The sequence below is a fragment of the Carlito syrichta genome, unplaced genomic scaffold, assembly GCF_000164805.1.
Source record: "Carlito syrichta isolate Samal-C Ts95f unplaced genomic scaffold, Tarsius_syrichta-2.0.1 Scaffold305825, whole genome shotgun sequence".
In the NCBI taxonomy this organism is placed as follows: Eukaryota; Metazoa; Chordata; class Mammalia; order Primates; family Tarsiidae; genus Carlito; species Carlito syrichta.
This window is the reverse complement of record NW_007249921.1, coordinates 214-18,254: the sequence shown is the minus strand read 5'-3', so window position 1 is coordinate 18,254 and position 18,041 is coordinate 214. Positions and strand designations below refer to the sequence as shown.

General features: G+C 42.2%; 1 protein-coding gene and 2 pseudogenes across 1 annotated transcript; 1 reads left to right on the top strand and 2 right to left on the bottom strand.

Moving 5' to 3' along the window:
* The first annotated feature begins 970 nt into the window (after window positions 1-970).
* On the top strand, window positions 971-1,300 carry TIMM13 (translocase of inner mitochondrial membrane 13). The gene is given in 3 exon segments (XM_008062758.1): window positions 971-1,015; window positions 1,017-1,133; window positions 1,172-1,300. Coding segments are annotated over 3 exon segments (291 nt in total).
* Window positions 1,301-2,271: 971 nt separating this feature from the next.
* LOC103265062 lies at window positions 2,272-3,454 on the bottom strand (annotated as a pseudogene).
* Window positions 3,455-11,865: 8,411 nt separating this feature from the next.
* LOC103265053 lies at window positions 11,866-12,378 on the bottom strand (annotated as a pseudogene).
* Between the last annotated feature and the right edge of the window lie 5,663 nt (window positions 12,379-18,041).

The following is an 18,041-nucleotide window of genomic DNA, read 5'->3' as shown; positions in this document are numbered from 1 at the left end:
GTGTTTCTTTTTTTTCTTTTGAGTGGGACTATTACTCTGTTGTCCAGGCAGGAGTGCAGTGGCATGCTCACGGCCATGGAAGCCTCCACCTACTGGGTTCAGGCGATCCTTCTGCCTCAACCTTCCAAATAGCTGGCATGCGCCACCACACCCAGCTAATTTTTTAATTGATTGTAGAGATGAGGTCTTACCAAGTTGCCCAGGCTGGTCTTGGACCCCTGGACTCAGGCAATCCTCTTGCCTCAACCTCCCAAATTGCTGGGATTACAGACTTGAGCCACTGTGCCCAGCTCTAAGAGTGTTTCTAAATTACTGACTATATAGGACATTTTCAAATTATTTTTCGTTATTGATTTTTAGTTTAATTGCATTGTGACATGTACAATTTCAATCTTTTGAAATTTGTTGAGATTTTCTTGAGATGTTGTTGAGATGTTCAGTATATGTTTGGTCAAGTTTTGCAAATGTTCTTTAGGTGTTTGACAAAAAAACAATTTTTTTTTTTGAGTTGGAGTCTCAGTCTTGTCACCCAGGCTGGAGTGCAGTGGCATGCTCACGGCCACCGCAGCCTTGACCTGCTGGACTTAGGCGATCCTTCGGTCTCAGCCTTCCAAGTAGCTGGAACTATAGATGCACGTTACAATGCCTGGCTAGTTTTTAAAATTTATCTCACCAAGTTGCCCAGCCTGGTCTCGAACTCTCGGGCTCAGGCAATCCTCTCGCTTTGACCTCCCAAACTGCCGGGATTACAGGCTGAGCCACTGCGCCTGGTCAAAAAGTTGTTTTCTACAAGTGTTGGATATAGTGTACTATATATGTATATTAGGTTAATATTCTTATTTGGGTTTTTCAAATCTTCTATGTATTTAGACTTTTTTTGCCTACTTGTTCTATTGGTTGTCAAGAAAAATAGACTTCAGCACCGCTATGGGTCTGCGCAGGGCCTCAGGGCTGTTTACTTTGCAGAGTCATGGAAGGTGGCTTCGGTTAGGATTTGGGGGCTTCGGCAGCAGCGGGAAACTGGACCCGGGCTCATCATGGAGTACGTGAAGGTGCAAATCGCCGTGGCCAATGCGCAGGAGCTGCTGCAGAGGATGACAGACAAGTGTTTCCGGAAGTGTATCGGAAAGAGAGCAGGGGGAAGGGGAAGAGGGGAAGGGGGACGGGGGAGGGGCGCCGCTCCCTGGACAACTCGGAGCAGAAGTGCATCGCCATGTGCACGGGCTGTTACATGGACGCCTGGAACACCGTGTCCCGCGCCTACCACTGGTGGCTGCAGGGGGAGCGAGCCAACATGTGACCGGGAGGCGCGGCGGGTCACCCTCGGCCACCCCGCCCCGTCCCTTCCACAAACGTGCTTTATGAGGCAGGGTTTGCATGTGCGTCTTGCCTGCCCACGGCTCATAGGGGTGGCTCCGGTTCTGGGACAGACGGACTGTGTCTTCTACCACTCCTCCGCGCCTTGCCCACCGGGACGGCGAGGGTCTGCGGACGCCAGTGCCTTCTGACGTGCTGGCAGCCTGTGGCACCCCGTTCCGGTCTGGGAGTCGGGGTGCCGCCTCTGGGTGCCCAGGTCAGCCTAGTGCCCTGGGCAGAGAACTCGACTTTGGAGTGGAAGACCTTACCTGAGCTGTTACCTCCCCAAGGGGCCAATAAATTGCTGGGAGAGGGGCAGGAAAAAAAAAGAAAAGTATATTAAAGTGACCCACTAAGAGTGTAGATTTGTCTAGTACTCCTTGTTCCAGGCGCATATATAACATTTACAAGTAAACAGTACATACAAAGGCATCTTAATTGCTTGGTCTTGGAAACTAGGCTGTGGTTGCTTTAAATGAACAGTTCAGGTTCTCTGACCTCTTCTCACACCGAAGGACACACATTTGGACATCCACACGCCTTCCTATGTCGTATCAAGGAGTGTTTGACAGCTTCCTTGACACTCTGTGATTTTATGGCAGGTCCAATACAATCTCTATGTACACATTTTAAACATGATTCCTGAACTTCAACTGGGAATACTTACATAAAAAATAGTCGGCACTCTTCACCTTCTTGAGAAAGTGCTGGACTGGCTAGTTAGGGAGCGGCAGTGCCCGTTCTGGAGAAGTCACTCTACCCATACCCCCTCAGACCAAAAAAGTGCAACAAATTCAAAGGACACAGGAAAAGCAGCATCGATTGTTCTTAAGAGTCTGACTCTCTTCCCACAGCAAGAAAAGTATCTTCATGGGTTCGCCCCAGCTGCTGGAAGTCGCCAGGGAATAGGGCTCTTCAAGCCAGAGGGAGAAAGTCTTCAGGGTCATCTGGGTTGGGAGCAGCATCTTGTATCATCACTTTTGCTCTGGGTCCATAGTTTTCCATCCTCCTGATCCTTTGCCGGCCTCCTCAGGTGCCACCTCTGGCTCCACGCCCAGGACGAGGGAGGTTACAAATCTCCAGCTGGGATGTGATGTCATTGGTGGCTTTCCGGAAAACAGGGGAATCATCCTCTTGGTCATCTGTACTTGGACTTGTGAATCACCTCTGCTTTGGAAGGAATAGTGGACTCTGGCTTCTGGATGTTAAACTCAGTCTGGTTTGTTCCTGAAGATTTTTCTGCTCGTCTGAAGTCATCTCTTGAGCTTGAGTTTCTTCTTCTACTTCCAACTCGAGAACTTTGGCGGGAGATTCCTCTTCCAGGGCATCCTGGGCCTCCTTCAACGGTGAAGACTCTTCCGTGGGTGCTGTCGGCTCCACCTCACTGGCATCTTTGCCTGATCCCCAGGTGCAAACTTCGCGTCCACTCATGTTTTCTTCAGTTCTGATTGCTATTTTGTCATTCCCACTGTGTCTTTCTAATTCTCACTTCCCTCTCTGGTGAAAGGCATCGAAAGATCTGTTCCCAGGGCCACCTCTTCCTCTGCCACGCAAGCCCCCTCGTGAATCTCCGCGCTCTCGGCGGTCTGTCTCGATCAAACCTATCAACTGGTTTCTCATCTGGGGACTTCTCAGCTGTAAAGTCTGCATGCCTCTCATTCTCATAGGGCCAATATTCCCTGTAGGGTCTCTGCTCAGCTCTCTCAAGTGTCATTTCTGGCTCCGGCTGTCACTCTATCCTTGCTGCGCTCCTTTTCTCCTTGTGTTTCGACCCCAGGGCTGTCTGCGTCGTGCCGGGGCCAGGAGGCTCTTAAGCTCCTTCTGGGACTCCCTCTGGCCACCACCTGCTCAGGGTCTGTGACCCAAGGCCCCGGCTGGGCTCCTGTCGCCGTGGATGCCGGTTGTGACCGCAGCCACCTCGTCGCGTCTCTTGCACTGCAGTTGCTGCAGGCGCCAGCGCTCAACCTCGTGCAGGATGTCGAACCGGTGCGACTCGGCCAGCAGCTGGTGGAAGCGGTTGGCCACCATGCAGCTGAAACTTTCCTGCATCGCGGCGCCGGGAGCCCACGACCACCAGACTCCCCAGGGTGCCCTTCATGCAGCCACGGCCACTCCAGACTGCAGGCCTCCAATGGGCAACCCACACCTCTGTCATATCTTAAATGTATATGCATGGCTATTTTATTGCTCAAAAATTTTAGAATTTTTATATCTTCCTGGTGGATGATAAACATTTTATATGTATAACATGAATCTTTAATTCTGCAATAAATGCTCTAGTCTTAAAGTCTAGCTGTTAGACTTAGAAAATGCAAGAGACACCCTTATGGAAATTGGAACCGGCAAACAGTTCCTGTATCAAAACCCCAAATGTGCATGCCATAAGAGCTAAGATAGACAAGTGAGACCTCTTCAAACAGAAAAGCTTCTGCAAGCAAAAGAAACCATCAAGAGAGTGGAGAGACAGCCCACAGAATGAGAAAAATTTTTGCCAACTGTGTATCTGGCAAAGGCCTAATGTCTAGGATCTACAAGGAACTCAAACATGCCAAAAGGAAAAAAACAAACAGCCCTATTAAAAAGTGTGCAAAATATATGAATAGAGTCTTCTCAAAAGCAGCCAAAAGATACATGAAAAATGCTCAATCTCACTAATCATCAAAGAAATACAGACTAAAACCACACTGAGATATCACCTAACTTCAATCAAGATGGCCATCATCAATAACTCAATAGACAACAGATGTTGGAGAGAATGTGGGGAAAAGACACTTGATGTCTCTGGTTAGGAAGATGTCAAGGTATTTCATTTTTTTGTAACTATTGTGAATGGGATTGTGCTTTTTATGTGGGTTTCTGTTTTTTGGTGGAAGTGCAAACTAGCACAACCTCTGTGTAAAGCAGTTTGGCAATTCCTACAGGATCTAAAAATCAACTTTCCATATGACCCCACAATCCCCCTACTGGGAATATAGCTGGAGGAATTCATATCACTCTATGGAAAAGATTCCTGCACACACGTTTATTGCAGCATTGTTCACAATAGCAAAAACATGGAACCATCCTTGCTGCCCATCAAAAAGTGGGCTGGCTAAAAAAATGTGGTACGTATATATGATGGAATATTACTCAGCCACAAAGAAGAACAAAATTATGAACTTCACTGCAACTTGGATGTACTTAGAGTTTATAATACTGAGTTATCTGTCACAGAAACAAATAACTGAGTATCATATGTTCTCATTCATAAGAGGACCTTGAACAATTGTAATACTATAAGAAAAGGATTGGCAATAGTGGGAAACTGCCGGGGATGGGAGGTGGGATTGGCAGTAGTAGGAAACTGTCAGTGAAGGGGGGGGTGCGTACTGCATCAACAAAGGTATCCACATAAGGAACATTTGTATACCCCCATGCTGAATTGTACCCCATGTCTTTAAAATAAAAAATTGAAAAGAAATTATTCCAGGTGATTGAGAAAGAGGAAGCTCTCACCAAATCATTTTATGAAGTTAACATCACATTGATACCCAAACTGGGTAAAGATCCAGCAAAGAAAGAGAATTACAGCCAATATCCTTGATGAACATAGATGCTAAAATGAGGGAGGCCAGCTCCCAAAAAAGAGATTTAGAGGGTCCCTGGAAGGTGGGGCAGTGTCGGCGAATATTCTGGAGAAAGAAAGAGAAAGAAAGAGACTGGACTCTGTCTAGTGCAGAAGCCGATTCTGTAGTAGGGATAAATATTAAAAGAAAGAAAGATGGAGGGATAGATATAAAGAGGAAGAAAGAAAGTGGACAACTGTTCAGTGAAATGAGCAGAAGTCGTTTATTGGGACCAACCATGAGTCTTTTATCCCAAATTTTCACATGTTAAATCACAAGACTTTCACGTGAACACAAGGCCAGGTGGATGAGGCGCATCCCCCCCACCCACCAGGTGTTTTCTTAAGCATGAGGAAGGACAATCCCAATAAAATCACAAGACTATTATGTGAACACAAAGCCAGGTGGATGAGGGGTGTCCCCCACCTACCAGGTTTTTCCCAAGCATGAGGGAGGACAATCCCAAAATTATCTCACTGTTCCTTATGCTTGGTTTATGTTCCTCAAAGGCAATACAACAATTCTCACATCATAAAATCTTAATAATCAATAACTTCTAAAACTTATGCATACCCAACACCTAATGACTGACTTAAATCCTAATACCTTTCTATTCTGTGCTAACTTTACCTGTACTGTAAAAAACTCTTAATTATAGCTCAAACCAGTTCCTAAAGAATGTGGCCCAGTCCAAAGATCATGCTGGGCCATTTCCAGGAACAATTGATTATGATCTCTTAACAAAATGGCTTTTCTAAAATTCTATGTATCTATCTTAATTTCTATAAAAGTTTCTAATTCCTAATCCTGACATATAAGACTGATCATCAGCAATAAATCTTCTAAAATAAACCCAAATACAAACTGTAATTGTACTAAAGCCAAAACTGCAATTATAGAAAGTGGGGACTATGAAATTTCTAAAGTTAACTAAATTCTTATAAACCCTCAAAGTATCATGTATGATCACGCTTGGACTAACATAATTCCCTGACATAGAGTAACCTATTCTATAATACTTTCTATGAATAAAATAAATTCAGCTTCTATTATAAGTAGAAAAAACTTACACTAATTGTAACTAAAGAACTGGTTTAAAAGAATGCAGCCCAGCCCAAAGTGGATGCTGGGCCCTTAGGAATGTGGCCCAGTCCAAAGTTTGTGCTGGGTCATTTCTGGTAACCCTAGATAATCATCTATACCATCTAAAGCTGGAAACAGCTCTCTAAATGTATATACTAATTCTACAAATATACTTTTAAATCTTATAAAGAAGCTTGTATCATGTATAAAAGGCTCCCAAATGTGACCTGAGTTTGAATTATATCTAATAACTAAGCTGAAACCACAGTTTTATGGGAAACAGGAACAATGGGTTTCTAGAGTGAGCCATGCCTGTCACAGTCACAGAGCCTTCAGCTTAGATCAGCAGAGTTCCTTTAGGTACTTGCGCTGCATGGTAAAAGGAGGAGGAAAATGGGGTCAATGGCTCCTGAACACATCCTAGCGGTCTCGGGGTCCACGGCCCTCCCTGATCCCTAACACTCAGTGGGCCTCCGTGGCTGGCTCCCAACACTAAAATTCTCAACAAGATTCTAGCAAACCGGATCCAACAACTCATCTCAAGAATCATCCACTATGACCAAGTAGACTTCACCCTTGTGATGCAGGGCTGGTTCAATATCCACAAGACCATAAATGTAATTAAATACATCAAGAGATGTAAAAACAAAAACAACATAATTGTATCATTAGATGCAGAAAAAGCTTTCAATAAAACCCAATACCCCTTCTTGATAAAAACCCTTAAGCATCTAAGCATAGATGGAACATACCTCAAAATAGTAAGAGCCATCTATGAGAAACCCATAGCCAACATGCTACTAAACAGACAGAAATTGAAGCCATTTCCCATGAAAAACGGAACAAGACAAGGATGACCACTCTTACCTGTCCTGTTCAACATAGTATTGGAAGTCCTAGCTAGAGCAATCAGACAAGAGAAGGAAATCAGGGGTATCCAAATAGAAAAGAGTAAGTTAAGTTATTCCTCTTTGCAGATGAAATCCAAGAGAATCTGTCAAAAACCTCCTCATGCTGAAAAAGGACTTAGGCAAAGTCTCAGGGTATAAAATAAATATGCAAGTATCAGTCACATTCCTATACACTAACAGTAAAAAACAGAAACCCAAATAAAAAGCATAATCCCATTCACAATAGTCACAAAAAAAATGAAATACCTTGACATCTTCCTACCCAGAGACATCAAAGACCTTTACAACGACAACCATAAAACACTGCTCAAATAAATAAAAAAATGACACAAACAAATGGAAGAATATTCCATGCTCATGGATTGGAAGAGTCAACATTGTTAAGATGTCCATCCTGGCTGGGCACAGTGACTCATGCCTATAATCCCAGCACTTTGGGAGGCTGAGGTGAGAGGATTGCCTGAGCCAACAGGTTTGAGACCAGGCTGGGCGACCTGGCGAGACCTCATCTCTACAATAAATAAAAAATTACCTGGGTGTGGTGGCATGTGCCTGTATGTAGTTCCAGTTACTTGGAAGGCTGAGGTTGAAGAATCCTTGAGTCCAGCAGGTCAAGGCTGTGGTAGCTGTGAGCGTGCCACTGCACTCCAGCCTGAGTGAGAGAGTGAGACTCTAACTCAAAAAAAAAAAAAAGAAAAGAAAGAAAAAAGATGTCCATCCTATCCAAGGCAACCTACAGATTTAACTCAATACTCATTAAATTACCAGCAGCATTCTTCTCAGACCTGGAAATGACAATACAGGAATTCATATGGAACCATAAATGACCATGAATAGCCAAAACAATCCTCAGTGAAAAAAACAAAAAACAAAAAATCAAACAAAAAAACAAAGTGGAGGCATCACATTCCCAGACTTTAAACTTTATTATAAAGCTACAATAATCAGAACAGCCTGGTATTGGTACAAGAACAGGTATATAGGCCAATGGAACAGGATAGAGATTCCAGAAGCAAAACCTCCATTTCTCAACTAACTCATCTTTGACAAGGCCTCCACCATCAACCACTGGGGAGAGGAGAACCTATTTAGTAAATGGTGCTGGGAAAACTGGCTGACCACATGCATAAGATTAAAACAAGACCCCTTACCTATAACCATACACAAAAATCAACTCTAAATGGATCAAAGACCTTAATATAAAATCTCAAACTACAAGAACCTTGGAAAATGCAGGAGACACCCTTATGGAAATTGGAACTGACAACCAATTCCTGATGAAAACCCCAAGTGTCCATGCCATAAAAGATAACACAGACAGGTGGCATCTCATCAAACTGACAAGCTTCTGCAAAGCAAAAGAAGCCATCAAGAGAGCAGGGAGACGCCTACAGATAGGAAAAAATATTTGCCAACTATATATCTGACAAAGGCCTAACATCTCGGATCTACAAGGAACTCAAACATGCCAAAAAAGAAAAAAACAAGCAGCCCTATTACAAAGTGGGCAAAAGATATTAATAGACACTTCTCAAAAGAAGACATACAAGTAGCCAACTGATACATGAAAAAAGGCTCAACCTCACTAATCATCAAAGAAATGCAAATCAAAACCACACTGAGATATCACCTAACTCCAGTCAGGATGGCCATCATTAATTCAAAAAACAGCAAATGCTGGAGAGGATGAGGGAAAAAACCACTTCTACACTGTTGGTGGGAGTGTTAACTAGTACAGCCTCTGTGGAAAACAGAGTGGCGATTCCTAAAAGATCTAAAAATAACCTCCCATATGACCCTGCAATCCCCCTACTGGGAATATGCCTGGAGGAAGTCATATCACTCTATGAAAAAGATACCTGCACTTGCATGGCAGCATTATTACAATAGCAAAAGATGGAACCAACCCGTACTGCCCATTGAAAGAAGACTGGATTAAAAAAATGTGGTACGTATATACGATGGACTATTACACAGTCATAAGGAAGGACAAAATTATGAACTTTGCAGCAACTTGGATGAATTTAGAGGCTATAATACTGAATGATCTATCACAGAAACAAAGAACTGAGTATCACATGTTCTCATTCATAAGTGGACCTTGAACAACTATCATAAGGCTATGAGAATGGATTGTCAGTAGTGGGAAACTGCCAGGGGGTGGGATGGGGGGGCACCTCATCAACAAAGGTACCTGCATAATGAGGATTTGTATACCTAACCCTGAATTTTAAAATAAAAATAAACAAATTTAAAAAAGAGCATATTCTATAGGTTCTGCGCAAGACAAAGGCAACATTTTGCTAAAAATATTTACTAGCCCCTCCCATTCTTTCTTCAGGCACTTCCTGTTAAGTTGCACCTCAGAGTGCAAATCAATTCACTGTAAGGCTTTTTTGTCTGAAGACATTAAAGACATGTGCTTCTGTATAATGTAGTTTTTCCAAATGGAGATTTTCCATAACATCACAAAATGAGATTTACAGAAAGACATTAATCACTGAAAGGTTTGGTAAAAATCCAAATAAACAACCGATGGCTGAGCAAACTTGATGTGCACTGGTCTGAATGTGGGAGATGTAAACATAAAGTGAGCAGGCAAATAACCATACATGCCCCACTTCCAATGTGTGAAATGACTGAAGAAATAAATCAGAGCGTGTTCATAGTTTCTGGGATTTTAGTTATGTATGATACTAAAAATATACAAGTTTTGTGCTGGGTATTTTGACACCTAATCTTTCTAAATTTCTTAAGTTATTGATAAGATTCTGCATGGGAAGAGATTTAAGCAAAGACAGCTAAATACTGCATGATTTCAGGAAAGGCCAATTGGTAAAAATGATAAGCACATTTTTTTTTTGAGTTGGAGTTTCACTCTTGTCGCCCAGGCTGGTGTACCATGGCAAGTTCGGCTACCGTAACCTTGACCCACTGGGCTCTGGTGATCCTTCTACCTCAGCCTTCCAAGTAGCAGAAACTACAGAAGCACGTCACCCTGCCCAGCTGGTTTTTGTGATTTATTGTGGAGATGAGGTCCCACCAAGTTGTCGAGGCTGGTCTCGAGTCCCCAGACTCAGGTAATCCTCTCTTCTTGGCCTCCCAAAGTGCTGGGATTACAAGCTGAGCCACCGCGCCTAGCCAATAAGCACATTTTAAATGGTGAACAGCAAAAATATGTTGCTAAGTGTCCACACAGGTTGAACTTAAACTTTGGGGTTACCAATTCTGTCTAGCTGTGGCCTGGTAAAACTGCTTTTCAATACCCAATGGAAGCTTTTTTTTTTTTTTTTCATTAATCAGTATTTTTTATTATGGTTTTGTGGGGTACAGTTAAGGGTTAGGTGTACAGTGACGTTTCATTCAGGCACCCTGTAGATAAGAAGTGTTTTCCCATCCCCCGACAGATATTTGCTACTGTTAATCCCATCCCCCTCCCCCCCATAGTTTCCAGTACCATCAGTCATTTTCTCATAGTATTGCATTGGATGTTCAAGGTCCATTATATGAGTGAGAACATGTGATATTCGGATTTTTGTTTTTGTGAGAGGTCACTCAGTATTATAGACTCTAGTTCCATCCAGGTTGCAACGAATTCATGATTTTGTTCTTTTTTATGGCTGCGTAGTATTCCATCGTGTATATGTACCAGATTTTTTTAATCCAGTCCTCTTTTGATGGGCAGCATGGTTGTTTCCAGGTTCTTGCTATTGTGAACAATGCTGTGATAAACATACGTGTGCAGGTATCTTTTTTATAGAGTGATTTGTGTTCTTCAGGGTATATTCCCAGTAGGGGGATTGCAGGGTCATATGGAAGGTCAATTTTTAGAGCTTTTAGGAATCGCCACACTGCTTTCCACAGAGGTTGCACTAGTTTACACTCCCACCAACAGTGTAGAAGTGTTCCCTTTTGACCACACCCTCTCCAGCAGCTGTTATTTTTTCAGTTGTTGATAATTGCCATTCTGACTGGAGTTAGGTGGTATCTCAGTGTGGTTTTGATTTGCATCTCCCTGATGATTAGTGAGGTTGAGCATTTCTTCATGTGTTTGTTGGCTGCTCGAATGTCTTCTTTTGTGAAGTGTCTGTTCATGTCTTTTGCCCATTTTATAATGGGGTTGTTTGTTTTCTTCTTTTCAGTACGTTTCAGTTCCTTGTAGATCCAGGATGTTAAGCCTTTGTCAGATGTAGAGTTGGCAAATACTTTTTCCCAGTCTGTAGGCTGTCTCCCTGCTCTCTTGATGGTTTCTTTGACTTTGCAGAAGCTTGTCAGTTTAATAAGGTCCCATTTGTCTATCTTCTCTCTTAAGTCCTGTGGGTTTTGGGTTTTGTACAGGAATTGGATGCCAGTTCCGATTTCCACGAGAGTATTTCCTTCCTTTTCTAAGGTTCTTAAGGTTTGAGGTTTTACATTGAGGTCTCTGATCCATTTGGAGTTAACCTTTGTGCATGGGGATAGATAGGGGTCCTGTTTCAATCTTCTGCATGTGGTCAGTCAATTTTCCCAGCACCATTTACTGAATAGATTCTCCTCTCCCCATTGGTAGGTGGTGGGGCCTTTGTTGAAGATGAGTTGGGTGAGAAATTGAGGTTTTGCTTCTGGAATCTCAATTCTGTTCCATTGATCTATATGCCTGTTCCTGTACCAATACCAAGGTGTTTTGATGATTGTAGCTTTATAGTAAAGTTTGAAATCTGGTATTGTGATACCACCTGCTTTGTTTTTTTGCTGAGGATCGTTCTGGCTATTCTTGGATGTTTGTGTTTCCATATGAATTCCTGTGTTGTTTTTTCTAGGTCTGAGACCCAATGGAAGCTTTATTAGACAACATGTTGGCTAACATGCATAACCAGTTAGGTCCTGTCTCAAGTTGCACTTCCAAGGCAATAGCATCTAGCACCCCAGTTTTATTGAATGCAACAGTTGTTTCTATGACCACTGGAGTCTTTGAAGCGCAGATGCATTTTAGAATGATATTTCTCCAAATACAAAAGTTGCTTGCTGTTGAAAGCTCTTTGCCACTTTTGCCTTATGAACCACATTGCATCTTTATATTTCTTTCTATTTTCAATAAATGCTAGAGTAACAAGCACTGGACCTCTCCCAAGGCCTGCAACGTAATGAACAATAATGCAACAACCAGGTTCTTCACGAAGCTTAATTTTTACAAGACTTAGCCAGTCATGAACAATCTAGTTGGATGGTGGTGGTGCACCATCATTAAAAGGAGAATCAAGAACACGGATGACTGCTTTCTCCATAAGGGTTGTGTTGCAGATTGCTTCACATACTCTTACTATCATGGTAACTCTATACTTAAGTTCCTCTATAAATTTGTTTAAGGTCACATTAGTTGGATTGTGCATAATAAGAAATCTCATGTTCTTGTATGTGACTTCTACAGGAGCTGGGCAGTTCATTTGGTAATTTAAACAACACTCAACAGGGTTATGAAAGAATTTAAAAATTGAATACAGAAATGACGCAAAGAAACTGAAGTCATTTCAGTGTACTCTACTTACAATTCTCAGTGCTTTGAGCATGAAGTTGGAAGTAATGATAAAATGAACCTCCTAACAAGAAGCAGCAATTCTTCACTCCAATAATACTGAGGGAACAGCAAGAAAATGCACTGAGCTTTACCCCATCCAGGTCAGAATGCTTGTAAAATGCTTTGTGGATCTCAAGTCAACAATTTTGTGTTCAACCACTCTTACAGAGGCTTCTTGGTGTTGTAGTAATGAATTTCTACGTTCACTTATCTGCATAGAGGTCGTGCTATGCATGGAAGTAATCTCTACTGCCCTCCAGAAACTCCATAAATGTGTGCCCAAGAACACCACAGAAATGAGGAATATGTTTACTTATTGAAGATTGTGGCCGCTGGTCTTGAAGCGGAGATACAGGCCGGATATTGCTGGCGGCAGGGCAGGGGGTGGTGGTTCATTCATGCCATGGTAATTTAAACAACACTCAACAGGCATATGAAAGAATTTAAAAATTGAATACAGAAATTATGCAAAGACACTGAAGTCTACTTCAATGTACTCTACTTGCAGTTCTCAGTGCAGGTCGTCGCGGGGCAGTGGCAGTGGGGGTGCAGGTGGTGGTAGGGGCACCAGTCTCTACCATGCAGCGAGCAGCTCTGAGGAAACACATTGAGGAGCCGGCCCACAGCCCAGGTGAGCTGCTTTTCTTTCTTTTCATTTTTTATTTTAAAGATTTGGGGTACAGTTCAGGGCTAGGTATACAAATAGTCATTGTACAGGTAAAGTTTGGGCCTCACTTTGGTCCCCATGTCACCTGGTTTGAAATCAGGTACTCTTATTGATGAAGTGTGCCCCCCTCCTTCCATGAAAGTTTCCCACTACTGCCAATCCCTTTCTTATAGTAGTATGATTATTGTTCAGGGACTGCTTATGAGCAAGAACATGTGGAATTCAGTTCTTTGTTTCTGTTATAGATCACTGAATACTACAGACTCTAAATCCATCCAAGTTGCTGCGAAGTTCATAATTTTGTCCTTTATGGCTGCGTAATATTCCATCGTGTATACGTACCACAATTTTTTTTGAATTGGAGTTTCACTCTGTCACACAGGCCGGAGTGCAATGGCATGCTCAAAGCCACCTCAGCATTGACCTGCTGGGCTCAGGCAATCCTTCCGCCTCAGCCTTCTGTGTAGCTGGAACTATAGGCATGTGCTACCACACTAGGCTAATTTTTGATTTATTGCAGAGATGAGGTCTTGCCAAGTTGCCCAGGCTGTTCTTGAATCCGTGAGCTCAGGCAATCCCCTCACCTCAGCCTCCCAAAGTGCTGGGATTATAGGCTTGAGCCACTGTGCCTGGCATGTACCACTTTTAAAAATCCAGTCTACTTTCAGTGGACAACATGGTTGGTTCCATGTTTTTGCTATTGTGAACAGTGCTGCAATGAGCATGCGTGCTCAGGTATCTTTTTTGCAGAATGATTTGAGTTCCTTCGGGTATACTCCCAGAAGGGGAATCACGGGTTTATATGGGAGGTCAATTTTTAGATCTTTTAGGAATCGCCAAACTGTTTTCCACAGAGGAGGTACTAGTTTACACTCCCACCAGCAGTGTAGATGTGCTCTCTTTTCCCCGCATCCTCTCTAGCATCTGCTGTTTTTTGAGTTATTGATGATGGTCATCCTGACTGGAGTTAGGTGGTATCTCAGTGTAGTTTTAATTTGCATTTCTTTAATGATTGGTGTGACTGAGCATTTTTTCATGTATCTTGTTGACTGCTCTTATGTCTTCTTTTGAGAAGTGTCTGTTCATAACTTTTGCCCACTTTTTTTTTCTTTTTGACATATTTGAGTTCTTTGTAGATCCTGGATGTCAGGCCTTTGTCAGATATACACTTGGCAAATATTTTTTCCTATTCTGTGGGCTGTCTCCCTGCTCTATTGATGACTTCTTTGGCTTTGCAGAAGCTTTTTATGGAAATTGGAACTTGCAACCAATTTCTGATCAAAAGCTTAAGTGGGTTGCTTTCAAAGCTGGACTTGGAAATTGTCCCTGAAGCTCAGAGCACTTGGCCCTTCCAGGTTCTGTTAGCATTTATTGTCCTTGAATGGGGCCTCTTAGTCAGAGACTGAGCTACCAGTTGAGCTTCCTCCTAGAACCTAAGTTCTGTCTAATGGCATTCTTTTTGTGGTCCTACTCTCTGGTTTGAATGTGCTTGGATACTTACACCCTTGATCAAGATGGTCTTAATGTCTCCCTCAGCTTGACTGAAGTTCAGACAGACTTCTTCTCGACTCTAGGTACCTGGCCTCCCTTTTCTTACAGCATTTACTTTCGAAAACTTTTAATTTCAAATTCTTTCTCTGTTTCTCAAAAAATTAAGAAAAAAGTTCTTTCCAATTTTACAACACAAGAATATCTTTCTCAAGGACTTGGGAACCATCTATTTGCAATGAAATAATAAGAAATTTCAGTCTCTGTGGGACAGTAGGGACCTAACTTTCATGGGTAATGCTTTGTTCCAAGTTGCAAAACTACTCCCTGCCACAAAAACATGAGAAGTTTATTTTTCCTTTTGGTAAACAGATGGTCTATGTTCTTCATCTTACCACAGCACTTAAATTCTTCCTGCCCTTTATTTGAGTTCAGGCTGAATTTTGGTCTCTTCTCCCTATTGCAATAGGTTGAATACATTCTTCCTTCCTGTTTGAATTTGTTTCATACAGTTTTTATTGTGACATCCTATAGGAATTGCTGGCCAATTTCTTTCTCCAGGTTGCAGCTCTGTCAGTGGACAGTTGGTCCTATTCCAGTCCTGCCAAGTCAGGCATTCTCCATTTGTTAAAACTGCTAGTGATGCTGAGCATCCTTCCTGCCTTCAATCTGAGTTTTTCAAAAGTGTAATAGAGAAGTCCAATTAAGAAGACATTTGGAAGAGACTGGGTTTCTACCTTAGGCAAGTACTCTTTACTGAGCACAACATTTTCCTAAGCAAAGAACTCTCCACAAAGTTCCCTTCATGCCCCTGTTCCTCAGGGTATAGATAAAAGGGTTCAGCATGGGGGTGACCATTGTGTATACCACAGAAGCTTCCATTCCAGTACCTGTTTATTAGGAGGATGAGGACTGGAAATATACCAGAAAGAGGGTCCCACAGTAGAGAGTGACCACTGTCAGGTGAGAGCCACAGGTAGAGAAGCCTCTGTGCTTCTTCCTAGCTGAAGGGATCCTGAGGATGATGCACATGATGTGGGCATAAGACACCAGGACACAGATGAAAGGCACTACACTCGGAAGGGTTGTTTCAGCAAACATCATGAGCTGAAAGATATGGTTGTCTGAACAGGCAAGCTTGAGGAGTGGGAGAGGATCACAGAAAAAGTGTGGGATGGAATGAGAGGAACAGAATGAGAACTGAGCCATTAGGAAAGAGTGAGAAAGCCAGGAGGTGGGAGCAGAGGTGGGATATGGCCTTCAGCAGCAGGCAGCATCAGGGACACATGATTGTGGCATAATGTAGAGGAAGGCAGATGGACACGTAGCAATGCCATGAAGAAGTACATCTGCATGAGGAACCCAGTGTAGGAGATGGTGTGATGCTGTGTCTGTATGTTCACCAGCATGTTGAGGACAATAGTGCAGGTTAAGGAGGTATTGATGGAGGACAGGTTGACCAGGAAGAAGTACATGGGTCAGAGCCAATGGCCAGGATAACGAGCAGGTATCCCAACACTGTGATGGGGTTCACGCCCAGGAAGAGTCCAAACAAGACAGGCTGCTGCTCAGCGTGTTCAGAGAAGTCCTGGAGCAGGAATTCAGAAATGCTGAATTTGTTTCTAACATTCTTTAAATATAAATTAGCATGTAATTTTGGTTAAATAATAAACTAGCCTTTAAAATTTACAGTCTAAGGACTTTGGCATACTTTTCTTTGTTCCCTGGGGATGTCACTGTGATTCACTGGTTGTAACTGCATGTTTGCAAATATGTACAAATATGAAAACTGTGGATTATGATAGTGAAGCATTGGGATGTAGTTTGGTTTCTAGATTTCTGTAATGTGGCAAGTTTTCCCAATAGATGTCCTGAATGAGACTGAACTGGATTTCACTATAAAGAGCCTCTTCAAACTTTAATTTTCCTTCAAAAAGCAACTTTATAACAATAGTTTTTACCTTATTGCCTTATTGTGGAGTTCATTTTGGGGTCATGCATATACTAGGATTTATTGCTATGTGTGTATGTGTATGAGTGTGTGTGTGTGTGTGTGTGTGTGAGTGCATGTGTTGAGGAAGATGCAAGTCAGAGAAGAGCTAGCTGAGACTTAGGGGTCTTCGGTGTGCTGGGAGTACTCTGGCACCTTTGCTTTGGTGACCAAGGACATGAGAAGGTTACAAACCAAAAAGCGCTTTATCATTAATGGCACATCACTTTCATTTTCATCATCAACTTCACCATCAACCTATTTCATATTACTCTCTAGGCTTTGACACCCTGGAGAATGGTTGGGAATCCTTTAACTGCTTTGTAATCTCAGTCTAACCTTGATAAATTATTGAGCTTCTTGGAACTTCTGTTTCCTAATTTCTTTTTTTTTTAATTTTTAATTTTGAAGATGTGGGGTACAATTCAGGGTTAGGTGTACAAAAGTTCATTATGCAGGGGAACGTGTGCTCCCCTCCCCACTCCTCTGACAGTTTCCCACTGCTGCCACCGTTTCCTAATTTCTACCAGGCATAACTTCTTCACAGAGTCATTGAAGTTGCTATTGAAATAACACATATGGAAAGCAAACTTTCATTAAGGGTAGTGATTAGTATGTCATTACTAGTGATGAATGATGAAATGCGACTCCAGAACAAAATGCAGTGGAAATCTTTGGATGATATGCTCTCCGGTTCTCTTCCTTGCATGCTTTATAAACTTTGGGAGCCTTGCTTTTTTGTGGTTGTTGTTGTCTGTAAGATGTAGCTAATTATCCTGCCTGATAGTTTTGTTTAGGGGACCAAATGCTGGAGTGAGCTGAAGTTTCTTCATGAACCATGATGCGCAATCACAATGAGAAATTTCACTGTTCCTGTTTGATGGCATTGAAAAACAAAGACACTGAACATTCAGTGGCAGCATGTGCTAATGTCATGCTTATTTACTGTAGGGATTGAGAATAAATTATTCTCTCTGGAATATGACAGAATTTTCCCTCTTTACTGTGTGTGTGACTTTGACGAAGTCATTTAACCTTTCTTGTTTTAACTTTCCACATCCGCTTAAAGGCATAATAATAGAGTTTACCATGTTAAGGGATTGAATTTGATAATGATTGTAAAATATTTAATACAAGGCTGACATGTAGTACGTGCTCAATAGATGTTTTCAATGGTTGCTATTATTGTTGTCCATAAAGTGAAGCTACTTTGTCATTGTTGCCATGTCCTAGTTACTGCCTGCATGCGGGGCTTCTAAACCGTGAGGTGTCAATATTGAGAGCCATCACCATTATCGTCACTATTTTTTTATAATCAATATTTTTTATTATGATATTGTGAGGTACAGTTAAGGGTTAGGTATACAAATATGTTTCGTTCAGGCAC